The 27,658-nt window shown below is 41.4% G+C and overlaps 1 protein-coding gene across 1 annotated transcript in view; it reads left to right on the forward strand.

Annotated features, from left to right (window-relative positions):
* Positions 1-27,658, forward strand: part of csmd3a (CUB and Sushi multiple domains 3a) — a 631,117-nt gene that overhangs the window by 478,744 nt on the left and 124,715 nt on the right. The window contains exons 54-56 of the mRNA XM_060900611.1: positions 3,233-3,406; positions 3,699-3,884; positions 12,103-12,276. Coding sequence (XP_060756594.1) covers positions 3,233-3,406; positions 3,699-3,884; positions 12,103-12,276 — 534 coding nt within the window. The remainder of the gene's footprint in view (positions 1-3,232; positions 3,407-3,698; positions 3,885-12,102; positions 12,277-27,658) is intronic.

The raw sequence follows: 27,658 nt of genomic DNA on the forward strand, positions 1-27,658 counted from the left end.
CACAGCGCAAGAAAACTGGGTCCGTGGCTCGCGGCCATGTTGTGACGTCGGCGGAAGAACACGCTACGGTTCACTGGCTGTTCTACTCAATGGAAATGGTGCACGAAAACACCGGTGAACTCTCTAGTGCTAGCTCTTCCTCTTCTGGGAGTCTAGAATTGTGTTGATCTCTTCCGAATAGAATCTATGATAGCCTACCCTCTTTACCCTTTGCCTCTCATTGCTAGGCGGCAGTTACATGAAAGCCGCAAGCTTTCACAAGCAAATACATGACTGATATCACGCCGACTTTATGGTTACATTTATGATTATCATGTAGAATCTATAGCTCTACGTACCTTTATCTTATGTCGTTTCACAACACATGTTCTGACAGGAGGACTGTCTTTGGATCCGGCATAGCTACTAGTAGACCCCCTCCGGAATACTGGCAGTGTTGCCAGATTGGGAGGTTTCCCGCCCAGTTGGGCGGTTTCAAGTGCATTTTGGTGGGTTTTGAACATATTTTGGGCTGGAAAACTTCAGCAGTATCTGGCAACAGATACTGCTGACGTTTTCCAGCCCAAAATATGTTCAAAACCCACCAAAATGCACTTGGAACCGCCCAACTGGGTGGGAAACCTCCCAATCTGGCAACACTGTGTAGGCACTGCTGATGGTAGTAACACATGTTTGTGCTGAACTGAACACCCAAGAGATTCTTTTAAGCTGGGAAGGGTGTCAAAACAATCCAAATCGAAGTGTTCAGAGCACAGGACGGATGTTGGTGAGGGCTCCCACTTGTCACGAGTGCGCCTGACTTGCTTCACCCACTTCGCATGCAGCTCGGGATCTCTGGGAAACTTGAATAAACTTACCCCATCCTTGTGGGTTTTGGAGCAAAAGCCGGCAACACAACGCGAAGGCATAATAACTAATATATATATATATATATATATATATATATATATATATATAATGTATAATAATAATACTAATAATGACAAACTGAACACCTGTCGCATCAACAACAAACTGGTAAGTTAGGAGGAAGGTTCTTTCGCTGACGTCATATAGCTCCTCCTTCTCTTTCGTCTCCTGGGTGCTGCAGCCCCGTCAAATTTGCCCAAATAGCCACGTTTTTTATCATAACTTGTAAAATAGGTGCCTTCGTGAATTAATATATGGATCATCGGGAATTACTTTTTATGTTATAAAACATCGCCAAAGATGTCAAAAACGTGTCATCAGCACTTTAAACTTTATCATAGGTATGTATGTGTATGAAAACCAAGCTTTATACATGGTGTTCACTACTATCCATGGTAAACCTTGAGATTGTGGACATAGGGGGGTCCCCACTGTGTGTATAAGTTCTATGCCACCTCTATCTCCCTCCCTGAGAGCACAGGACAGTTTTGCTCTCCTATTCTCACCAGGATTCAAACTCATGATCTCCGGATTATAAGGCGAACGGTCGGAAGCCCGAAAAAACCTTTGCTTGCGCTTTGACACAAAACCACAAGATGAAAAGAAACCTGATGAATATTGGGAGCACATTCTGTGGTCAGATGACACCAAGATAAATTTGTTGGGCTCAGCTGGGGCCCAGTTTGTTTGGCGTGAACCAGACCAGGACTACCATAGTGAACGCATCGTCCTGACAGTGAAGCACGGAGGTGGGTGTGTCATGATACGGGGCTGCATGAGTACAAAAGGTATTGGGGAGATGAAACCATGAAAGCCTGTAGGTTTACTAAAACACTGCCTGATAAGATGATGCCCATTCTCCAGAAGCTTGGCAGAAGAGGAATGTTCCAACATGATAACGATCCAAAGCACACCATCAAAATCACGCAAGGGCTTCGAAAGAAGACAATCGTGAAAAGTATGGCCTGGTCAAGTATGTCACCTGACTTGAATCCAAAAGAACACCTTTGGGGTATTTTTAAGAGAAAGGTAGAGAAACATGACCCCTGTAGGAAAGAGCAGCTGAAAAAATGGTCTTTGAGGAATGGAAAAACCGCTCCAGGAATTCATGTAACACTGGTATCGTCCGCACTGTGGATGACTGAGTCTCATCGAAAACAAAGGTGGACATGCAAAGGTTTGAAAAAGTAAAAGATTTGTGTTGAGTTTCTGTTCTATTGTGGGGTCTGTACTTTTAATATAGTAAATCTAAAGTGTGAGTTTCTTTAATTTTATATAAGAGTAAGGGCCCGGTCCCACAACACCGATAACTATAACTACACCCATAACTCCAACTCTGACTCTCCCTCTGCCTGAATTTAGTTCCAGTCTGGAGCAGAAACACCACAACTATAATCCCCACTATAATATCGCTGGGTCCTGACACTCAGGGAAATGAACACATGCAATTTAGGAATAGTCATGGAAGTTTTTTCCAAGTAGTAGCACATTATTCCGGGTCGTACTGTACAGCTTGGACTTCAAAACAACCCATGTACACACTCCAGTGGTTGATATAATATGGATAGGTCACGGATTACGGAAATATAATAAAAAAGGATACAAAATACAAAGCGGTTACAGATTTTAATCCGGATGCATCACGGATGCTAATAATTTACGGATTGGTCACGGACGTTTCAGTATATTACAGATTTGGTTACTGATTTCATACGAATGATGCATCACGGATAAAAAATTAAAAAGTCTAAAACAATTAAATGTTTGGACTGCCGAAGTTCATAATTAAAATATCTTACCTGCTATCTGTTTACTTTATTAATTTACTTCATGGAAAATAATCACATCTGTGAATAAAAGATCCAAGCTTTATATTATATCTTTTATTTTCCGTGAATCTGTATTCCATGACTTCATGATGCAACAAGGATGTACAAAGATGGCCGGGGAAAAATAGCACGTGCTCAGACGACGTCACATGTAAACAATTACCTGATTGGTCAGATGTTTTATCGGATCTGGGCTAAGTCTGGAAAAATGGCTCCAGAAGCAATCTCAGCGATACGGATAAACCCAGGCCTGGGCTATAGGGATCGTTATCGGTCTGGTGTGAGCACCGACCACATAAACTGCAAGGGACCCATTTATTGATAGTTATAGTTGTAGTTATAGTTAGCAGTATTGTGGGACCGGGCCTTAAATACCCTACTGTTCAAAAATTCACATCCAATTTTGTGTGCGAAAAAATTTCATTCCAATTTTGACAGGGAAAAAAAGTGTTCATTAGTTTTGAACACGATTGCAAATATTTCCTCCATGACAGCAATCAGCTGCGGGCACCCAGGAAGTCCGATATACGGGCGTACGGTGGGAGACGGTTTCAACCTGGACGATGTGGTCAACTTCCTCTGCAATGATGGCTACATGCTGGAGGGACCGTCTCAGGCCCAGTGCCTTCCTGACCGCCAGTGGAGCCATCAACCTCCCAGCTGCAGAGGTGAACTCTTTTCAAAGCCTTTTCAAAGAAAATTCCGTATTCCGTTGCTTTTTGGAGTCATTTCTCAGTAACGCAATTTTGAAATAGCATTCACGACTGTCATCATCGCTTTACATGGTGTGATAAAAGTAGTAAAAACACAGTCAAGGACAATTGTTACTAATTCCTGTATTTCAGAATGCATTAATGCACCTTGACTAATTTCTTTATTGTGTTTGCTGCTACTGACGCACTGTGTCAAACTGTGTTTGTTTGTTTGTTTGTTTGCTTGTTTTTTGCTTTGTTTCTTCAGTGGTTAACTGCACCGATCCTGGGATACCACCCAATTCCATCCGGAAGAGTAAAATCGAGTTTGGGAATTTCACCTTTGGCACTGTCGTGTCGTACGACTGCAATCCCGGGTATTACCTCTTCGGGGCGTCTGTCCTGACCTGCCAGCCAGTGGCTTACTGGGATCGACCGTTACCAGAGTGTATCGGTATGTTCCTGTGTTTTTATTTTGATTTCTTTCTTATGAGATAAAAAGGCATGACATTGTACGTTTAGAGCTATGAATGAAACTGAGCTGAACTGAATAATATAGTACGTCTACAAGACTGGGTTGCCAGATCTAAACATAATTCCCAAGCAGCTACAGCTGCACAAAATGACCTGAAACTAAGTTTTCTTTTCTTTTTTTTCCTTCATCTTTGTCTGTCATCATGGTGTGCGCACATTTCTTCATCTTTTGTACTCCATTTGTTCTATCCTTGTATGACGTCCGTAATGATCCTTTTTTTTTTTGCAGTGGATCTGATAGTAGAAATTGTTCTGTACATCAGGGCTGTTTTTTTATATCCTGTTTATGGAAATTCGAACCGCAAGTTGGCCTAGTGGTTAACATGTACACATACAGTGGTGCTTGAAAGTTTGTGAACCCTTTAGAATTTTCTATATTTCTGCATAAATATGACCTAAAACATCATCAGATTTTCACACAAGTCCTAAAAGTAGATAAAGAGAACCCAGTTAAACAAATGAGACAAAAATATTATACTTGGTCATTTATTTATTGAGGAAAATGATCCAATATTACATATCTATGAGTGGCAAAAGTATGCGAACCTTTGCTTTCAGTATCTGGTGTGACCCCCTTGTGCAGCAATAACTGCAACTAAACGTTTCCGGTAACTGTTGATCAGTCCTGCACACCGGCTTGGAGGAATTTTAGCCCGTTCCTCCGTACAGAACAGCTTCAACTCTGGGATGTTGGTGGGTTTCCTCACATGAACTGCTCGCTTCAGGTCCTTCCACAACATTTCCATTGGATTAAGGTCAGGACTTTGACTTGGCCATTCCAAAACATTAACTTTATTCTTCTTTAACCATTCTTTGGTAGAACGACTTGTGTGCTTAGGGTTGTTGTCTTGCTGCATGACCCACCTTCTCTTGAGATTCAGTTTATGGACAGATGTCCTGACATTTTCCTTTAGAATTCACTGGTATAATTCAGAATTCATTGTTCCATCAATGATGGCAAGCCGTCCTGGCCCAGATGCAGCAAAACAGGCCCAAACCATGATACTACCACCGCCATGTTTCACAGATGGGATAAGGTTCTTATGCTGGAATGCAGTGTTTTCCTTTCTCCAAACACAACACTTCTCATTTCAACCAAAAAGTTCTATTTGGGTCTCATCCATCCACAAAACATTTTTCCAATAGCCTTCTGGCTTGTCCACATGATCTTGAGCAAACTGCAGACGAGCAGCAATGTTCTTTTTGGAGAGCAGTGGCTTTCTCCTTGCAACCCTGCCATGCACACCATTGTTTTTCAGTGTTCTCCTGATGGTGGACTCATGAACATTAACATTAGCCAATGTGAGAGAGGCCTTCAGTTGCTTAGAAGTTACCCTGGGGTCCTTTGTGACCTTGCCGACTATTGCACACCTTGCTCTTGGAGTGATCTTTGTTGGTCTACCACTCCTGGGGAGGGTAACAATGGTCTTGAATTTCCTCCATTTGTTCACAATCTGTTTGACTGTGGATTGGTAGAGTCCAAACTCTTTAGAGATGGTTTTGTAACCTTTTCCAGCCTGATGAGCATCAACAACGCTTTTTCTGAGGTCCTCAGAAATCTCCTTTGTTCGTGCCATGATACACTTCCACAAACATGTGTTGTGAAGCTCAGACTTTGATAGATCCCTGTTCTTTAAATAAAACAGGGTGCCCACTCACACCTGATTGTCATCCCATTGATTGAAAACACCTGACTCGAATTTCACCTTCAAATTACCTGCTAATCCTCGAGGGTCACATACTTTTGCCACTCACAGATATGTAATATTGGATCATTTTCCTCAATAAATAAATGACCAAGTATAATATTTTTGTCTCATTTGTTTAACTGGGTTCTCTTTATCTACTTTTAGGACTTGTGTGAAAATCTGATGATGTTTTAGGTTATATTTATGCAGAAATATAGAAAATTCTAAAGGGTTCACAAACTTTCAAGCACCACTGTAATTTCAATCTGATTGGCTAACAGAATCCCTGGGTGTGAATGACAGAGTTGGATGTCAGCCAGTCAGAGTGAATCTATTTGCATATTTAAATATAAAATATATAATATGAAATAATTGAAACGTATATGGCATGTCTGCCTTAACAGTCTTAACCAATTTTATTAATAATAATAATAATAATAATAGCCACACGCTCTCAGAACATATGTGACAGTGGGAAGAATGAAGATGTAAAAGTCTGTCCATTCTTGATTAAAAGAATGGACAGACTTTTCATTAAACTTTTAATTAAAAACATTTCTCTTTGGTAGAGCTCACCATGTGAAATTAGTTTTCTCTTACTCTCCCCTCTGTGTGCGTGTAACTCACCGACTGAGTTCCAAATTGCACCGTGCTCCTAGACAAGGGCACTACGAACTGCTCCAAATGGTTATCGTCATGGTTACTAAACAGTTTGTGGTCCAGAAAAGCTGTTAGTTTGTTTTTATATGTCTTGCAATGAAGGTCTCATGCATACCTGTCAACTTTGAGGTTTGAAAAAAGGGATATTTCCCAGATTTTTAACTCAAAATAAGGGAAAATTTCGGAAAGTCATACCCTTCACCAAAAGTGGGTGTGTAGTTGAATGGGGGGCAATTTTCTATCTAGTATTTGTGATTTCCTGTACTCTGGTGCATGTTGGTGATAGCCAAGACCCAAACTCAATATGCTTATGGTTTATAGAGTGCATTTGTGAATAAACTATACATTTATTTTTATTTGCTTTCAGTGGTACCAGTTATTTCCCAAATTAAGGGCTAAAATATGTATCTTATGTTAAAATAAGAAAGGTCATTATATAACCAGTCAATAAATTCAATTCCATTGCAATTTATTATGGTTGTACCATAGTCATGGCCTCGGAACGCTAGATAGATAGATAGATAGATAGATAGATAGATAGATAGATAGATAGATAGATAGATAGATAGATAGATAGATAGATAGATAGATAGATAGATAGATAGATAGATAGATAGATAGATAGAGTAATAAAGAGATAAAGAGTAATATAAGATACTAAACCAAGAGTGATTTAAAATGGGTAAGTTTCAGAAAATAAAATAGACAATGAGTGGATAAAACAGTTAATACACCAATTAGTTTACACTAGGCTATTTATGAGGTCTTAGCCAGGACATACTTAATGTAAACATGTGTAGCTTACCTTTGATTATTTGGGAGGCTTTCGTTTTCCCCATGGAAAATTTCTTTGCGATGGAAGAGTCTGGGAACATTCCAGCCACGCACTTGTTGAAATCATCAAAGAAAGAGAGGCTAATGTTTTTCTTAGCTCTTAGCATCGCCATCTTCACCTCAGACCTAATCAGTGTTGCCAAATACTGCTGACGTTTTCCAGCCCAAAATATGTTCAAAACCCGCCAAAATGCACTTGAAACCGCCCAACTTGGGCGGGAAACCGCCCAATCTGGCAACACTGGACCGTTCAGCCTCGCCTCCGGACGTAGTTATGTAATTACTGATGCCTGAGAGGGCGGGGACGTGAATTCATGGCCCGACTTCCTGCTGTAAACTCCTGTCAGAGGCGCATCATGAATTCTGGACCTACCAACTTTTTTATATTGTGAAAATACAGGACTTTTATATAATGTGAAAATACGGGATATTTTCGGGAAAATAAAAAAACGGGAAGACAGCGGGAAATAAGTCAAAATAAGGGATTTCCCGGGAAAAATGGGAGGGTTGACAGGTATGCTCATGGCCTAATAGTTAGAGAAGCAGCTTTGGGACCAAAGGGTTGCTGGTTTGAGTCTCTGGACTAGCAGGAATGGCTGGGTTTCTGGTTATTCAGCACAAATCTCAAGTCTTTTAGCACAACTCTGGATTATGGTCACAATAACTGAAAAAAAAAATACTCATCTTGACATAGGAAGGGGTTTATTATGATTGCTGAGGGACTGGAAGCCGGAATTTCTGCTGCTGTGCATGTTAAGGATCAGTTGTTGATCCCTGAAATGTGGACTGAAAATCTGATTCTTTGGTGTCTTTAGATGTTTGTAGTTAAGCCATAACAAACCTTGAATTGTGGACACCTTCATAGATAACTTACGTCACTTCTGATCAGTTAAATTATTTCGCTTTCTTGCATTTAGAAGTCACAGCAATTATCTAAAATGTAAAAAGCGTAATAAAATAATTGAAATAGCTGTACATAGCTTTCCTTTTTTTCGACCTTTTTTATTTTGTAAAAAATAAAATTAAAGAACAAACAAAAAGCTTTCTTTCAACTCTTGTGAATTTCACTTGACTTTTCATTCTTTATCAAATTAGCAAATTGTAAATAATAAATATGATATATGATTTGAAGGAACAGTCCACCGTATTTCCATAATGAAATATGCTCTTATCTGAATTGAGACGAGCTGCTCCGTACCTCTCCGAGCTTTGCGCGACCTCCCAGTCAGTCAGACGTGCTGTCACTCCTGTTAGCAATGTAGCTAGGCTCAGTATGGCCAATGGTATTTTTTGGGGCTGTAGTTAGATGCGACCAAACTCTTCCGCGTTTTTCCTGTTTACATAGGTTTATATGACCAGTGACATGAAACAAGTTCAGTTAAAAAAATTGAAACGTAGCGATTTTCTATGCTATGGAAAGTCCGCACTATAATGACAGGCGTACTAACACCTTCTGCGCGCTTCGACAGCGCATTGATACGGAGCTCAGATATCAATGCACTGCCGAAGCGCGCAGAAAGTGTTAGTATGCCTGTCATTATAGTGCGGACTTTCCATAGCATAGAAAATCGCTGCATTTCAATTTGTGTAACTGAACTTGTTTCATATCACTGGTCATATAAACCTATGTAAACAGGAAAAACGCGGAAGAGTTTGGTCGCATCTAACTACAGCCCCAAAAAATACCATTAGCCATGCTGAGCCTAGCTACATTGCTAACAGGAGTGACAGCGCGTCTGACTGACTGGGAGGTCGCGCAAAGCTCGGAGAGGTACGGAGCAGCTCGTCTCAATTCAGATAAGAGCATATTTCATTATGGAAGTACGGTGGACTGTTCCTTTAAGCTTAGCACTTTAATAAAGACAAAACAAACCTGGAGGTTGGCTGTAGCGGTGTACTGGGTCAGGGGATGTGCTGTGTTAAATAATTTGGAGGGAGGATTGGTGACTAATATGCAGGCTACATCAAACATGGCGGTTTCAAGATGGCGGAGTGGGGAAATTAAATCGCTCATTTTCGATCGGAATCTCTGCAACTTTCATTAAAAAATCCATCAAACATCTTTAAACATGATCAGTAAGTATTCATAATAAAGAGTAAGTGTTCTTGGATCTTGTGCTAAAGAATATAGGGTTGTGCTAAAAGCCTTTTGTGTTAAATAACTGTAAACCAATGGCTGAAGTGCCCTTAAAGTGCATATCCTGGACCAATTTTTTTTTTATATATATATGAAAGTATGTCCCTTTACACACTCATCCAGAAGGGTAATTTTGCACAAGGCCATCTGTCTACAGCAGAAAAAAAATAAAATAACTAAACGCGTCTGGAAAAATCCCAAGGGAGTCTGGAGCCAGATTCGTGACGTCACCAGCGGAAGCGCCAGCAGGCTGCGAGAGCTTGCACGGTTTCAGTGCACAGCCTGTGTAGACCAAGTTTAGCAGCTAGCGATTTTGCATTGAAATATGGAATTGTCACCTGAGCGCAATGTGGGAAACGATGAGTACTAATCCCATCAAGATTGGTGTTGCTACACCCTCCTACGATACATCTGTTAACCATTTTAATAATTACGTGATAACGTTGAAGAAATTTGCAGAAAACTACCAGGTCGTTTTCTCATAAACAAGCCAGCGCTGATGTAGGATTCAGAGGGAGGCGTCCCGCACGTGACGTCACGAAAATCAATGTTTGCTGGGAAATCCAAATGCCAAGTTTTTTCAGAGGCGGACCAATCCGCCTCAAATGGCTTGATTTCAACTGAATTTTTCTGGTATTGCGCAAGATAAAAAAATTTCGCAAAATGTGACAGATATTTGACCAAAGTTGAGTATAAAATAGGAGAATTACATTGATCTTGCTCCTGAATTTACCCGTGATATGCACTTTAAGTAAGGCATCTAACCTTCAAATGCTCCCTAGTCTGTTCTGGGTATGTTGTGCATCACTCTGAATAAGAGCATCCTCTAAATGCCTGTAATGTAAATTAAAAAAAAAAAAAGAAAAGAAAATGACATATTCAATGTAATCAAGCACAATAAGACCTTTTTTGCATTTATTATTATTATTATTATTATTATTATTATTTGACATCAGCAGTCCAAAACCATACTGTACATTTTTGGATACATTTATGTTTATAAAAGTCGCTGAGCAGATACACACCCATCTCCTTCCTGTGGATCATCCTGCTTCTTAAAATAACAGCTTTTAAAATAACAGCTTGCTGCTGTGATGATAGTTGTATAACATAAACCACCACCATCTTTGAAAATTCTTCCATTTTAAACCATAACACCTCCTGCGCTCGAAAACAAAACCTGCAGTCATTTTGAGATCAGCGTGCTGCAGATGTCTTTAATTCAGTCTGGGGTTTAGTTAAGGAAAATGTTCTCGCTTGCTCTCGAGGCAGTAACTGCATCCTCTTTCCCTCACCTGCATTATCATAATTGCTGCAAACAATTATGAAAATAACGGGAAGTACAATTTTAATGAGGAAGCTCCTGCTCCTTGTGAGCGATCGTGCTCTGGAATGTTCCGCATTTTATTAGCGAAGTAGTGAAAGAAGAAGCTCATGAAAGTGTCACACTTGGAGCTATTGTTCGTAAATGTGAGTGTGGGAACTCGGTTCATAACTTCATTATGCATCTCAAGTTGCATTTTTAGGTCGAGAGTTTTTCTGTGTTACGTGTTCGGCAGCTAATCAACAACTTTCTCACTACTTTGTCAAAGCGAAGACGTAACTTAAGTGTGAAAGTGTGGAAAAGGAGTTGAAGGTTGCCTCGATGGATACAAACAGAAAAAGTATATAGCAGTATCATTTACATTATTCTATCCACATTCACTGGATATGAGCAATCACGCGCTCTGATTGGCTACTCTACTACTAGGCTATCAGCTCATATACCATGAGTAGAGAAAAACAAAAGTTTTTATGTATCAAATTTGCAAAAAATTAAAATAAAAATGCTCCATTTCTCAAAATCCAGTGAATCTCATCTCATTATCTCTAGCCGCTTTATCCTTCTACAGGGTCGCAGGCAAGCTGGAGCCTATCCCAGCTGACTACGGGCGAAAGGCGGGGTACACCCTGGACAAGTCGCCAGGTCATCACAGGGCTGACACATAGACACAGACAACCATTCACACCTACGGTCAATTCAGAGTCACCAGTTAACCTAACCTGCATGTCTTTGGACTGTGGGGGAAACCGGAGCACCTGGAGGAAACCCACGTGGACACAGGGAGAACATGCAAACTCCACACAGAAAGGCCCTCGCCGGCCCCGGGGCTCGAACCCAGGACCTTCTTGCTGTGAGGCGACAGCGCTAACCACTACACCACCGTGCCGCCCTCCAGTGAATGTATATTGAATAAAACAGTTATTCCACTCAATCTCGCCGTACATGGATTATAGACAACTCGGTGCTACGCGCCTCGTTGGCTATCAGCTCATGTACGACTCAATTTCATGGAATAACTGTGAAAAAGTGTATCTAGCAGTGTATCTTATCCAGAGTAATGGTTCTGTCCATCAGAGACATACTGTCTGCCCTGACACTCTGACACTGTGCCTTTGTTTCTGGAAATTTATTCATTCCAGTTATTTATATTGAAATAAAAACAAGATCTTGGCAGCCATGGAGGATTAATCGAGCCCAAACACAACCGTGGAATTGTTTACATGTTTTTTTGTTCGTTTGTTCGTTTGTTTGTTTGTTTGTTTTTTCCTGGTGCTTCATCTCTAAACATGGGGCAGCTTGATTCCTGCCCAATTTGCACTTGTTGCAGTTACCATGTCTGACCACTAGGGGCAATAATAACTCTATGGATCAAGAAAGGAAAAATGAACAGGAAATTCAGCATATATTTGTAAAAATCTGTCAAATAGCAAGAGGTAATTAGTCTTTCAGTTGAATTTTTTAAAAAATTTGGCTTTCATGAAGTATTCTGTTTCAGAGGTGGACTGTGGTCACCCTAGTGTGCCGCCTCACGCACTTCTAATTGGAGAAAAGTTTACATTTGGTTCCACCGTCCGCTACACATGCATGGGAGGACAGCGGCTGATTGGAGATGCCACACAGACCTGCCAGCTCACCGGCCACTGGAGCGGCTCCCTGCCTCACTGCTCAGGTCAGACTTCCTTCCTGCAGCATGCTACACTATATCGATAAAATATTTGTGGACACCTAAAAATCACACCCATAAGCTGTTCATCCATCCCAAAGGTGCTCCAGGACACTCGACTTCTTGTCTATCAACCTTGACAAGCCATATCTTCATGTGCTCAGGTCCTTTCAGGTTGCCTGTAAAGGTTCTCAGTCAGAAGGCAACTGGACTTGCTTGAAATTCTTGAAGATGTTTCACCTTTCATCCAAAAGGCTTCTTCAGTTCTGTCTGACTAGTGGGGAGGTCCAGATATTTATCTTCTAGTGGACCAAAAGCAACCCTAAGAAGCGTCGTTGAGGTCACCTGGGTCGTTGAGTCATCCTGTAGGTGTAGGTCACTGGGGGCCAGGTGTAAACAATGTTAGCAGCCTAGTGAGTCATTAGGGCTGTTAACAACGAAACCATCTTTGTCAACCTGGAAGACCATCACTGAACAGAGGAGGTGGTCTGAGACACCACTTATCAGCCACCTACAATGCAGTCCTTGGCACACTTCCCAGAAAACTGAATACACATCCATACCAAGACTCAGCTGAGTTCACTGACTCACATGATGGCAGAGAGAGCCAGCGACCCACAGATCACTCTAATGACCCTCTAGGCTGCTAACATCGTTCACACCCGGCCCCCAGTGACCCTAAAAGCAACAGGATGACTGAGAGGCTCAACAATCCATGTGACCTCAGCAACTCTCCTTAGGGTTGCTTTTGGTCCACTAGAGGATAAATACCTGGAACTCCGCACTAGTCAGGCAGAATTGAAGAAGCCTTTCGGATGAGAGGTGAAACGTCTTCAAGAATTTCAAGCAAGTCCAGTTGCTTTTTTTAGTCCTTTCAGGTTGTTTTTATGCCTCCGCCACCGTAAGGTGCAGGAGGCATTATGTTTTCGGGTTGTCCGTCTGTCCGTCCATGCGTGTGTGCGTCCGTGCGTGTGTCCCTCCCAAAACCTTGTGAACACGATATCTCAAAGGCTAATGAAAGGAATTTCACCAAACTTTCACCATTTGTGCACTTTGGGACAAACATGAACTGATTAGATTTTGAGATCAAAAGGTCTAAGGTCAAGGTCACTGTGAGGTCAAATGTCTGTCCGAAAACCTTGTGAACACAATATCTCCAAGGCAAATGAAAGGAATTTCACCAAACTTTCACCATTTGTGCATTTGGGGACAAAGATAAACTGATTACATTTTGAGATCAAAAGGTCTCAGGTCAAGGTCACTGTGAGGTCAAATGTCTGTCTGCAAACCTTGTGAACACAATATCTCCAAGGCTAATACAAGTATTTTCACCAGGTCAAGATTACTGTGAGGTCAAATGTCCATCCCCAAATCACAATTTAATAAGGCATGTAGTCTACCGGGCGGAGGCATCCCCATTGACGCTGTTGGCATCCTTTATCCTTCTTCGAGATGCAGTGTGTGACTGTGATACAGGAAATACGAGAAGCCTATAAGCTCATAGCTGTGTCTAGTTGAGCATACTGAGCATTATTTCCTGCTGTTTGCTCTTTGTGCAGTAATTAAACGCTTTTGAGTAATGGCTCCTGTCTGTGTTTACGTAGCTCACACTTCAGAGTCCATTTGTCTAATTGATTGACCGTTTCTAATTCCAGCCGCAGTTTCGCCTTGATCTGTTCTCAATTTAACCGCCGATGCTGTAAAAACCAATTTGCGTTCACAACCTGACATCGCTTCATCGCCCTCCTCCCCCCCACACACACACTTCCTCTTCTGCCATTCATCTCTCCTTCCATCCATCTCCACACACCCAGCTGTTTTCCTCGATTAACACATCTGCCGTTTCTGACCTCGTTAGAAACCAGAAGCATTTCATCTTTTCTCTCTCTGCCTCATTCATCAAACGTGGATGATCTCGAGCGGAGGGAACCGTTTTCCTGAGCCTGAACTTTTATTCTATCTGTTGATTTTTCCTTTACTTCCTGACAATTGTTTCATTTACAGACTTGAGGCTTTTTCTTGTCTGTTTAGTGGAGAGTCAAAGCTGTTTTTGAGGAAACCGATCCCCGGTCTGGGGCCTCCTTCAACAACACCTCGGCATGATCCCAATTATTCATGGGTTTTGGTTTCTGGTTGTGACTGGTTTAACTTGTCATGGTACTTCCTGGTTCAAGTTTGGTGATGGTGTCAAAAGAGTTGGTCAGAGGAGAAAACGCAACATCTTATGGATATACAGAGCGAAGAATGCATTAAATTGTGGCAAATGGCACTAACCATACGGTAATTTAGAATTCAATGTAAAGGCTTCACTCGAACCACTGGTCAGTGTCAAGCTAAGGTCAAAACCAGAGATGTCCACAAGCGCCGGCGACCGGCGGTTTTCTCCACCTACACAGTCTGTGCCGGCTACTCAATCCTCCCCAAAAAATTTACCTTTCAATTTTCAAGTGATTTATATCATCTCCACTGCCAATAATTTGCTGCAAATCCAATTATTTCATTATGAAATTGTCTTCAATTGCCAGAAGTGCCATCATATTTGTTGATCAAGTCTCATGCTCGGATTGGCTGAGCCGGACCACATGACCACGCCGTAGTGTATGTAGTTATGTTACAGAGCCAGGCAGCGTACTACAGAGGGTAACTGAGAAAGCCAAGCACACAAACACATCTGTAGGGAAATTTCATACATATTTTGAAAGTATTTTACAGGAAAATGGTTAGTAATTTATTAGCTGAGAATGTACCAGAAGGCTTGTACATTTCAAAATTTCCTGGGGGGTAATGCCCTAGAATTAGCGTGCCTTTGACTTTGCCGCCGTAAATTCCAGAGCCGCCAAGTACTTTTTTTTAGCCGGCTGCTTCAGATTTTCTGGAGAACCCTGCACAACAAAACCTCCATCAAACAGCAAGTATTTGAATGTTAATAGCTACCAAGGAAAATTATTTTTAAAAACACTAATAATAAAAACAAGTGCCTACCATTTTGCAAACCTGCATGCACAAGAGCAACAAGTGGAATTGAAATTGTGCAATCGAGCCATGATTTGTAATGAATTATCAGCAAATATTGCAATAATTAGCCCCTCCCCTAACTGACCCCAGAATCAAATGCAATGCACATATTCAGGCTGAGTGTGAAAACGCTGTCTTTCTTTCTTTCTTCTCTCTCTTTGTCTGTCTGTCTCTCTCTCTCTGTCTCTCCGTCTCTGTCCCTCCCTCGCTCTTTCTCTGTTTGTCTCTCTCTCTCTGTTTCTGTCTGTCTCTCTCTCTGTCTGTCTCTCTCTCTGTCTGTCTCTGTCCCTCTCTCTCTTTGTCTCTCTGTCTATCTCTGTCTGTTTCTCTCTGTCTCTCTCTCTGTCTCTGTCCCTCTCTTTCTCTCTCTCTTTCTCTCTCTGTCTGTCTCTTTCTGTCTCTCTGTCCCTCTATGTCTCTCTCTCTCGCTCTGTCTCTCTCTCTCTCTCTATGTCTCTCTCTGTCTGTTTCTCTGTGTGTGTTCCATATACACATTTTCCAGCCCATCAGTGGAGGTTTGATCCTCTTCTCTCTGCTGGATCTTTGTGACCCTTAGGGCTTTGTTAGACTTCTACCATGTTTCACTTCTAAATCACATGATTTGCTGACATGAATCTCTTCATGGATTGAAGAACATACATCTAGTGCAAAGAGGAAACGAGATCAATACAGGGCTTGCACGCAGGTGTGTCGGAGTTAAGCCCGCATCTCTTAACCTCTTGTTTTGTCACAAAGCAAGACTCAAACCTTGATCGCGCACGCTGAAACTTTTCAAAGTTTAAAGTTAGCAATAGATGTGTTGTGATTTTATTTTCCTGTAGCAGCATGAGAGATGTGTTTCGATCTTTAATTAATGTAACTAGATGCACAAAGCTCATTTCTATGCTTTGGGAGTCTCCTGATTTACAAAGGAAAGTCATTTTTAACATTTATTGCCACTTTTAGAGATAATAATTGACAACAAGTGTAATAAGATTAATGCCTAAGAGCTTTTGCAAAAAAAAACAAAAAACAACAATAACATATCATTAACGAGTGACAATTGAGACTCAGAGGAGGTTTTAACTGAAAAGGAGAGTAAAAAAAACTCCAGACAGGGTCGTCTCAGGGGATGAATAGCGACACACAGGATGTGACAGGTTCAGATAGTCAGCAGCTTGGTGTTAGTGCCTTCCTTGGGGCTAAAAGGAGACAGATTTGAGGATGTACTACCTTTTTTAACCATTTTTCTCTGCCATGAGGATCCTGCTCGCTGGAGAAGCTTGATTCTGCTTCGTATCCTGCAGCCATGCAGCTGAGTGTGTGTTTTCGTTTGTGTTTTGGCCAATGGCGCTGGTGTTTGTCATGGTGCTGATGTTGGACAGCCGGTGCTCTGGGGTCAGCAGGACCAGTGTAGGAAGGCAAGTCTCACACAAAAAACATCAGCCGCAGATGGACATCAGGTTAGAATGTTTTCATCATGTTCTCTGTTTGTAGCAGAAACACAAAGGCTGCTTGATGGACTTGATGCACGAGATGTTTAATTCGGTTTGATAGTGATAAATTCAGATTGGATGCTTCTCTGGATTCAAAGTTCATGACTAAAACAAGAATGTATCTTAAAGCCTGGAAAAAAATCAGGAGCAGGAAACACGCTGTCTGTTGGATATAATGTAAAATAGAAGCTCTCTCTCTCCCTCCCCCTCTCTCTAGCCATCCTCATGTTTGAAGGTTGGTGATCCTAGGAGACGCACACACACACTCCTCCAACCCTGCCTGTCCTGTGCCAAGGCAGAGCATGCGGCACCGGTCATGCCCATCCAGTCTTGAATGTCATCCATCCATCTCCTCCTAGGCCGACCTCTTGATCTAGTCCTCTCCACTCGGCTCTCCAGGATATTGCATGTTAGACCTCCAGCTCTTGTTATGTGGCCAAAATAGGCTAGCTTATGTTTAGCAATAGCAGGCAGGAGTTTCCTTTGAGTGTTCAGTTCCTGCAGAATGGACTAATTAGTTCTATGTTCTACCCAGCTAACCCATAAAATCCTGCGGTACCCAAACAACTCGAATGCCTCGATGCGCTTCATATCCTCTTTCCTGAAGGTCCAGCTTTCAGCACCGTAGGTTGTAATGGGCCAAACGAGTATTTCGAGAAATTTGACCTTTAGAGATTTATTGAGGGTGTGGTCTTTCCAGAGTTTGGCTAAAGCTTTGATGGTTGTTCTAGCTATGCCAAGTTGATGATGGATTTCCTTGCTACAGTTAGCTTCCTGGTAGATATATGCCCCAAGGTACTTGAACAAGCTGCCTTGCTCAAGTAGCACACCATTGGAGTAGATGTTGCTCACTTCTACCTCTTGAGTCGCTGTCATGGTCTTCATTTTGGTGGCATTGATCTCGAGGGAATATTCTCTTGAGACTGTATCAACCTTGTCTACCAGTTGCTGCAGCTGTTCTGGTGATGTAGCAATCAGAACAATGTCATCTACATAATGAAGGTTGTTGATTGCGTGGCCATTGACCCGGTCACCCACCCAGGCTAGCTCGTCAGCAGATTTCCTCATTATCTCATCGATGGAAAGACTGAAGCAAAGCAGTGACAGAAGGCACCCTTGCCATACCCCTTTCTTCACTCTGAATGGATCAGTGAGGGTTTGTTCCACCCTGACTGTTTACGTAGAAGCAAGAGATGATTATTTTTTTCTTTTTTAAATAACCTTCATAGTAATAGGAATATGCAAATGAAAATAAAAAACATGACCTACAGTACTGTGCAGAAGACTTTTTTCATCCAAACTTTGTAATAGATTTCTATTTTATGACTTCTACATTATCGAGTCAAAACATCACAAAAACATTTTAGAGTTCCAAACGTTAATTTTTTTCCTGAGCAGCATATTCCATAAGAGGGCACTTTTCAGATGAAAAAAGAAAACATAATGAAGGCTACTGGAAAATTTAGGTGTAAAATGAAGAAGCGAGTGTGACAGTCAAAGCATCCAGAGGAACTGTGGCTGGTTCTGTAAGACGCTCAGTAAAACCTACAGCTCATTTCCGCATAAAACTGCACTCACTGGACCTGAGACTACGATTTTTTTTAAAGCCAAAGAGTCGTCTCACACCGAATATTGAGTTTGTTTCATTTATTATGGCTTACTGATTACTGTTTATATATTTTTTTAATGCTGAAACATTTCATTTCATTATTTTTTAAGCCATTTTTTGGTCTACAGCATTTCTTTACATGTGCCGATGACTTTTGCAAAGGACTGTATGTGATGTTCTATAGAATGCAAAAGTTTTCCCCCCCTCTCCCTCCACCCTCCATCCATAGGGCTGTATTCAGACCTCGGATAGAGCAACAGGCTTAGTTTTCATTTTCAGGATCAGATTGTCCTTTATACCATGTGGAATGTTTTCTTAACAGGAGAACAAAATGAACATAAGTTAAAGTGCCTAAGACTTTTGCGCAGTACTGTACTTAAATATAAAGGGCTGTATTCAGAGTTGACAAGGAAGTTCAAAAGTTAGATTACTATTTACATGAACATTGCACATGTTCATAGTTGGGTTATGCAGCTGCTTAAGTGGATTATCTGGGTGTGTCATTCAGATTCTGCAAATCACCCGAGTGTAGCTTTTGGCTCCAAGGTCGCCAGATATTCCTTGAAGAGAAACATCATAGACGGAGTTTTTAAACAGCATCTAAACCAGTGGTTCTTAATCTTTTTATAGCCAGGGTCCACTTAAACTGTAAAATAAATTCCATGGACCCACATAGTACAGCTTTATTTCATGATTTTTTTTTTAATGTTTATTTATTTATTTATTTATTTATTTAGGCAAAGAACTTCCTATTCCTGAAATTTGCTCTGATAGAACACATTAGGGCTGAGGGGACTTTGGTGCTTGGACCCCTAAATATAATCACTTTGATATTACACTGTGATTACCAGCAGTGTAACAAAATGGGGGGAAAGATATGGACTCCATGGCGATGCTTTACAGACCCCTGGGGGCCCCATAACAGCCCATTTTCAAAATCTAATAAATCTCAAAATCTAGATATAATTCAGCATATCAGGTGAAAATTCAAATCCAGTCCAAATTGCTTGAAATTGCTCTCACTGAATTCAAAATCGAATGCAGAACAACATACTTTTTACAGAATTAAAATGTTTATCCGTTCTTGAGATATTACAAATCAAAGATTGAAAAAAATGGCATAATTTTTAGAAAACTGCTGTAATATTCTGTATGAGGATCACATGGTCCAAAATGGGCTTCATTAACCAATGAGGTCAAAATTTTTCTCTTAATAACTTTTCTATTTTTCAAGATATTTACATGGAAATTGGGAGTCACATAGATGGTTGTATACTGAATACAAAGTTTGAAAGATTAGTAAAAAGCAATTATGCAAATTTGTATTTAATTGGTATTAATTATGCTAATTAGGTAAAACAGTTAAATCGGTACAGTCAATAAAAATTAATGAGATTATTTCTAATCCCTTCTTTGTGCTCTGTAGGCCTTTGTATTTCTCAAAAGTAGGGCCTACTAGTGTTTATATGAAAGGATATAAATGATTATTTTGATTAATATTCACAGATTTCAAGTCAAACCTCGAAAAAACTGTGTGAGCCACATCCAATAAACAATTCATATTAACTGAACTGAAATTGACACTCGCGTTTCTGACTTCCAGGGTTTTAAAATATCACTCCAACCACTAAGATCTCAATATTTTTCATCAAAACAACTACAGTTATATTCTAAAATAGTTATTTTATTTACATGAATTGGTTTGATTTGAAAAAAATAAGTAAGTAAAGCTATGAAAACTCACTTCAAAGTCTCCCGTGAATTATAGCATCAAAACTAGCAGACGGAAAAATTTTCTGAATCCTTCATCAGAAACAGTGAAAGCGAGAGAACATCCCTATAAATGAAAGTTATCTGATTGATATTGACGAGTAATCCAGTGGGAAACCGATCAGGAGAGAGAGAGAGAGAGAGAGAGAGCCTGATTGGTTTCCCGATATCCCGTGAGCAGAGTTTTTACTCTGTTGTACCGACTTCAACCTGCCGTTACTCCCAAAGTACTGAACAGATCTTAACCAGATACATTTCTTTGGAAAGCAGAGATTATAAGCTTTTTAATGATAGTATTCATGATAGAAAATATTCAAGAGTTAAGCAATGGCAGATTTGGAAACTTAGATGAGCATCTGCATGGACAATTTTCACGGCACCGCCAGCGAGCGTCTGATACGCCTAGTATAATACAGTTTTTAGCTGAAGTAGAAGAAATGCAAAATAAGATTCATAACCTGAACAGTCTGGAGGTTCCCCCCCAGAAAACTTCATCCTATGCTCCAAGCAGTCTATAGTTTAATTCTGAGTTCTGAATGCTGAACCTCTCACTACTTGTCCTTAGCTCAACTCTGAACGCAGCCCATACTGCTGTTCTCATAATCAAGGTCGCTTTCCAATTTTTCAGAGAAAGGTAAGGAAACTAGGAGGAATATGAGGAGAGATAGTTGACAGAAAAAGTATGTTATTAGTAAGGCTTTGAACGAGGGAGATGAAGCGCCAGAGAGAGCTGAGGAACAGTGAACGGGCTGGAGTGAAAGAGCCTAATGAGTTGAAAAAAGTCTCTGCTGGTTTTTTTTCTTCCCTTTTTCCTGACAGTTCTGTTCTGATTGGGCGGCATTGGGTTTGTTGAGGAGGCAGCATCCATGTAGAGCAGGTGTGTGTGTGTGTGTGTGTGTGTGTGTGTGTGTGTGTGTGTGTGTGTGTGTGTGTGTGTGTGCGCGCGAGCTCCTCAGCTTCCGAGGAGAATGTCCCAGATTTCTACTAGACTGAAAAATGAAGTCTAGAGAAGAGATAGAGGTAGAAACAATATTTGTGGTCATGTCAATCATTTTTTATAAATTTAAGAATAAAATATTTTTGTCCACACATAACCAATGCATTATTTGAAACTCTGATGAAGTTTATATTCAGAGTTTGGCAAACCAGGTCCAAAAGATACGTCAATAGTTATTTCGAGAAAGTTACGTTCAGAATCAGGTTATGCACATGCTGAAGCAGATTTTCCAGGCTCTCTATTTAGAAAATGTCAGTGATCTGTTTGTTATTTCTTGAGTAAATGCATCTGAGGTAGGGTTTTCTAAAAATATCTAAAACACCACTTTTAAACACAAGCATTAGCTGTAAAACCTGAAAAACTCAGGGATAGAAAATACGGACCGGAGAAATTAAGAAATAGCATTGATTTGGCTTTTTTTTTCTCTTAGCTGTAAAAATATTATATGACGTACCATAAACGCAAGAGATTATTTAAAGATGAAAAATAAAAGTTTACCAGATAAACTCACTGGCCACTTTATTAGGAATACTGATCCACCTGCTGTACGGTTTGATGGCGTTCTCTAATCAGCCAATTGCTTGCTTAACAGCAGCACGATGCATCAAATCACGCAGATACAAATCAAGAGCTTCAGTTAATGTTCACTATGTTCAAACATCAGAACGGGAAAAGTTGTGATCTCAAAGTGAAGTGTGACTTTCTTTCATTGTGGCATGGGTGTTGGTTTGAGCCAGATGAGTATTTTTGGTTTGAGTATTTCAGAACCTGCTGATCTCCTCCTGGGGTTTTAATTTCCCACACAACAGTCTCGAGAGTTTACACAGATAGCATGGCGCAAAACACAAAAAACATCACTGAGTGAGTGAGTGAGTGAGTGAGTGAGTGAGTGAGTGACAGTTCTGTGGGTGGAAACAAACATCTTGTCGATAAGAGAGGGAGGTCAGAGGAAAATGGACAAATTTTTGGTTCGAGATTTTTTTGCCAGGAAGGATATAGTGACTCATATAATCACTCTTTACAACCGTGGTGAGCAGAAAAGCGTCTCAGCATGCAACCGAACGACAGAAGAACACATTGGGTTGCACATTAGAATAAACACAAATTTCTATTCAAGTGGCTGGTGAGTGTATATATCTAGTTCTAATTATCAAATTAATCACCACAAATTGCTTTCAGTACTTGGGTTTAGTTTCCATGCTCGTTATTCAGTTAAAATCTCATCTCATTATCTCTAGCCGCTTTATCCTGTTCTACAGGGTCGCAGGCAAGCTGGAGCCTATCCCAGCTGACTACGGGCGAAAGGCGGGGTACACCCTGGACAAGTCGCCAGGTCATCACAGGGCTGACACATAGACACAGACAACCATTCACACTCACATTCACACCTACGGTCAATTTAGAGTCACCAGTTAACCTAACCTGCATGTCTTTGGACTGTGGGGGAAACCGGAGCACCCGGAGGAAACCCACGCGGACACGGGGAGAACATGCAAACTCCGCACAGAAAGGCCCTCGCCGGCCATGGGGCTCGAACCCGGACCTTCTTGCTGTGAGGCGACAGCGCTAACCACTACACCACTGTGCCGCCCCCAGCACAATTATAATAGTTTTTAAATATCTTGATCCATTTTTTAAAACTGCGTCATGTTTATATATTTAATATTAGCCTCAAGAATCATTCCATAGATAAGCTATAGTCATTGAAATTCACATGGTCTTTCCAGGTGGCGTGGTGGTATTGTGGTTAGCACTGTCGCCTCACAGCAAGAAGGTCCGGGTTCGAGCCCCGTGGCCGGCGAGGGCCTTTCCGTGCGGAGTTTGCATGTTCTCCCCGTGTCCGCGTGGGTTTCCTCCGGGTGCTCCGGTTTCCCCCACAGTCCAAAGACATGCAGGTTAGATTAACTGGTGACTCTAAATTGACCGTAGGTGTGAATGTGAGTGTGAATGGTTGTCTGTGTCTGTGTCAGCCCTGTGATGACCTGGCGACTTGTCCAGGGTGTACCCCGCCTTTCGCCCATAGTCAGCTGGGATAGGCTCCAGCTTGCCTCCGACCTTGTAGAACAGGATAAAGCGGCTACAGATGATGGATGGATGGATGTTCTTTCCAATCTCTGAACACTGACGAGTGGATTTCCGTCGATTTATAAAGAGAAGCTGAATTAGCCAGAGTACGATCATGAGGACAAACTATGATGCAGTCATGCTGTTCATGGTCCTGCAGCGCTTACAAATTAATTACAGGATAAATTCCTGCCCTGTGTGTGAACGAGCCTCATGCATTCAGAGAACCTGAGTGTGTGATGAAGCAGAACTTCATGCAGGTCCTATGAGCGAATGACGACTTATTTCCGGTCACTGCACCCGATTACCGCTTTACAGAGATGATTGGTGGGTATCGTTTATACTGTTTAGCATGAGGATGATTAGGATAATTTGTAGCCTGGCATTTCTTGCAGTGTCATTTCTCAAAGGTTTTATTCTTTTTCTCCCAATCCAGTGAATTTATATTCAATTCTGATGACAGTTATTTACTTGTGATAATGATGATGTTAACTAAAGCAATAACAGCACTGTGTGAATTCACGTATACTGTACATACACATCATGTAAGGGGGTGTGGCCACATCAAGGAGGAAGTTAACCCCAAAAATCTTTAGAGTCGAGCTGATAGGAAGGCTATGGCAACGAAAATAATCACTCTTTACGGATGTGGCAAGCAGAAAAGCATCTCGGATGAGACTCGGAGCATACAACATGTTTCTAGAGAATATGGAAAATATTTCCTTGACATATTGAGGATTTGAGAAATGGATTGTGTGTTGGATATTTTGTTGTATTAACTTTGACAATGGGCAGCACGGTGGTGTAGTGGTTAGCGCTGTCGCCTCACAGCAAGAAGGTCCGGGTTCGAGTCCCGTGGCCGGCGAGGGCCTTTCTGTGTGGAGTTTGCATGTTCTCCTCGTGTCCGCATGGGTTTCCTCCGGATGCTCCGGTTTCCCCCACAGTCCAAAGACATGCAGGTTAGGTTAACTGGTGACTCTAAATTGAGCGTACGTGTGAATGTGAGTGTGAATGGTTGTCTGTGTCTATGTGTCAGCCCTGTGATGACCTGGCGACTTGTCCAGGGTGTACCCCGCCTTTCGCCCGTAGTCAGCTGGGATAGGCTCCAGCTTGCCTGCGACCCTGTAGAAGGATAAAGCGGCTAGAGATAATGAGATGAGATGAGAACTTTGACAATGTGGAAATTCGTGATTGCTGTCGGTGTAAACGAATGTTTTTGACGTTCTTGTCAAGCTACTTTTGTATATCCAGTGGGTGTGGCATTCAACAATCTCAAACAGCTTGATATGAATAGTAACTATGTGCAATATTGTCTGCATTATATTATATGGAGATGTTTTATGAAATATATCAAACTGTAAATGTTCTAAATGCAGTATTAGCATGTGACAGACTGCTGTGCTACTGGAAGTTATGGCAGATAGTAAGTGTCATTACCTGACACCATTATACATCACATAAAGTGATCGTTACAGCTCATGACACGTTATAAAGTGTTTATTTACAGGAAATAACAGTTTTTGGTTCTGGACTCACTCACTCACTCACTCACTCACTCACTCACTCACTCACTCACTCACTCACCAATGGCCACTTTAATAGGAACTTGTTCTTGATTCTAAGATCCCTGTTCTTGACTGCAGCACTGGAACCCAATGTGTTCTTCTGTTCTGCTGTTGCATGCTGAGATGCTTTTCTGCTCACCACAGTTGTAAAGAGTGATGATTTGAGTTACTATATCCTTCCTGGCAAAAAAAGCTTGAACCAATCTGTCCATTTTCCTCTGACCTCCCTGTCTTATCAACAAGGGGTTTGTTTCCACCCACAGAACTGTCACTCACTCACTCGATGCTTGTTTTTTGTTTTTCGCACCATTCTGTGTAGAGACTGTTGTGTGTGAAAACCCCCAGGAGGAGATCAGCAGTTTCTGAAACACTCAAACCAAAAATACTCATCTGGCTCAAACCAACACCCATACTACAGTGAAAGAAAGTCACACTTCACTGTGAGATCACAATTTTCCCCATTCTGATGTTTGAACATTAACCGAAGCTCTTGATTTGTATCTGCGTGATTTGATGCATCGTGCTGCTGTCGAGGGATCGGCTGATTAAACAACTGCTGGAAACAGCAGGTGGATGTATGTGTTAGGTGTTCCTAATAAAGTGGCTGGTGAGTGATAATGCTGCTACATCATACATCTTTTCACAGAAACCCGTTTTTAAACCAAACTGCTCGAACTTGCTTCTTTGCTCAGATTCCCAGCAGGCAGCCATGCAGGAACAGAGGAATGTCCAGCACAGAAATCTTCCAAGATTTGCGCCCGCTGTCTATCCATGCAGGCAATCCATCCGAGACTAAAACCCTAACAAGCAAAGCCCAGGCCCTGCGGAATTTCACAAGCAACAAAGAGCTCTGGAGTTTGAGCCTTCTGGATCCCTGACTATTTAACAAGAAAGATGTTAAAAAGAAAAGAGAAATCTATGATCATTTTTGTTTGAGTAGCCATTTAATCAAAAAAAGTTTTAATCACCCAATACTTATTCACATCCAGATTTATTGACACCCTTCATAAACATTTCTAGAAGAGGAATAGGTTTAAGTTAACACACTATTTATATTTAAGTTAAACACCATATTTTGTTTTTAAAATTTTTTGCAATTCCACAATTAATAATTAGTGAAGAATTTCTCGCCGTCCTTCACACTGTAATATCCAGTGTGAGAAAGGTACTGCTAAACTTCCGGTTCCGGCTGAGTGAACGCTGGCGCAACTGGCTGCCGCTGCTCACCGGCAACTTCTAACCACTTTTAAAGTGATTTTAAGGGTTTTAACGTTATTTGGACCGATGAATTATGTAAGGTTCTCATACGGGAGTTTCATCCCACATAGCCGGATCGACAGTTGAGCTGACTCTCCCATGTGGATCTGTGCTGCGTGCGACTTGTTAGCTTACCTGTCCTGTCATATCCAGCCTCACCTGGCTCTGCTTGCCCTGGCGTCCAAGGGACTGGGTCCCTGTGCACAATGTGGTCCGGTATAATATATATCTGGTCCATGATTATCTGGCCTCTCCTGTTGCTGGTCCACCAACCCGCAACTGGTTTGCTCCAGTACTCAGCTGCAGAGCTTTTCCGACTACGTTTCCACCTGTCTGCGCCTCCACTGGCTTTACTTCACCTTCATCCAGACATCGCCTCCCAGCCTCGCCGGAGATACATTCACCGTGGATCCCGCCAGAGCCTTCATCAAGACACCTCGACAACAATAAAATCCATCTGGTCCATCTCTCGTCGCCCTCCACGAAACACCGGTCGAGTTGTTGACCACAGTGTGCTAGCCAGCCCGGCTCGGTTGGCTAACACTGCTGTCATAGGCGACAACACTACTGTCAACTTCGGTCTACTCAACATCCGCTCCCTTACGAGCAAAGGGTCTCTTATCCAGGATCTCCTCATTGACCGTAAGTCTGACTTTCTCTGTTTAACTGAGACATGGCAACAACCTAATGACTTTTCCCAACTCAATGAATCAACTCCTCCGGGGTTTGTTTACATCTGTCAACCTCGTGGCTCTGGCCGGGGAGGAGGTCTCGCGATAATTTACCGCGATAAATGGAAAGTCTCACCAGTGTCTCTACCTGCCTCAGCTCCTTTGAATTTACTTTATGTCAGCTGTCTGGATCTACTCCCACCATCATTGCAATTGTCTACCGCCCCCCCAAACCAAACAAAAACTTTTCAAATGATTTTGCTGCTCTGCTGACATACCTCTCCACTCTCTCACCAAACATTATTCTGTTGGGAGATTTCAACATCCACATGGACAATATCAACAACATTCTTACCAGAGACTTTTCATCCTGCCTTGAGAGTTTCGGTTTTCAGCAGCACACCAATGTTCCCACTCACTCCAAAGGTCACATCTTGGACTTAATTTGTTGCTCTGGTATCTCCCCCCTTGACTGTACAGCAGATGAACTCCCTATAACTGACCACTTCCTCCTCTCATTTAATACCAAACTCTCTCTCTCCACTACTAAGCTCCCTCGTCTTATTTCTTTTCGTAGGCAAGGCAAGGCAAGTTTATTTATATAGCACATTTCATACACAGTGGCAGTTCAATGTGCTTTACAGAAGTAAAAGCAGAACAGTAAACAATAGAAAATAAAATTACATAAAATAATTGGGGAAGAAAAATAATAAGAATTAAACAATAGTAGAAATAAAATAATAAAATGAAATAAAGTTAACAAAGAATTAAAGTAAAAGTAAAATCATTAAAATCCAAGATTAAAAAGAAATTAAAATAAAGAAAGTAAAATCATTAAAATCAAAATTAAAAGAAATTATGTTAAAGGAAATTAATTAATCTCATCTCATTATCTCTAGCCGCTTTATCCTTCTACAGGGTCGCAGGCAAGCTGGAGCCTATCCCAGCTGACTACGGGCGAAAGG

Source organism: Neoarius graeffei, chromosome 19 (genome assembly GCF_027579695.1).
Source record: "Neoarius graeffei isolate fNeoGra1 chromosome 19, fNeoGra1.pri, whole genome shotgun sequence".
NCBI classification, from domain to species: Eukaryota; Metazoa; Chordata; class Actinopteri; order Siluriformes; family Ariidae; genus Neoarius; species Neoarius graeffei.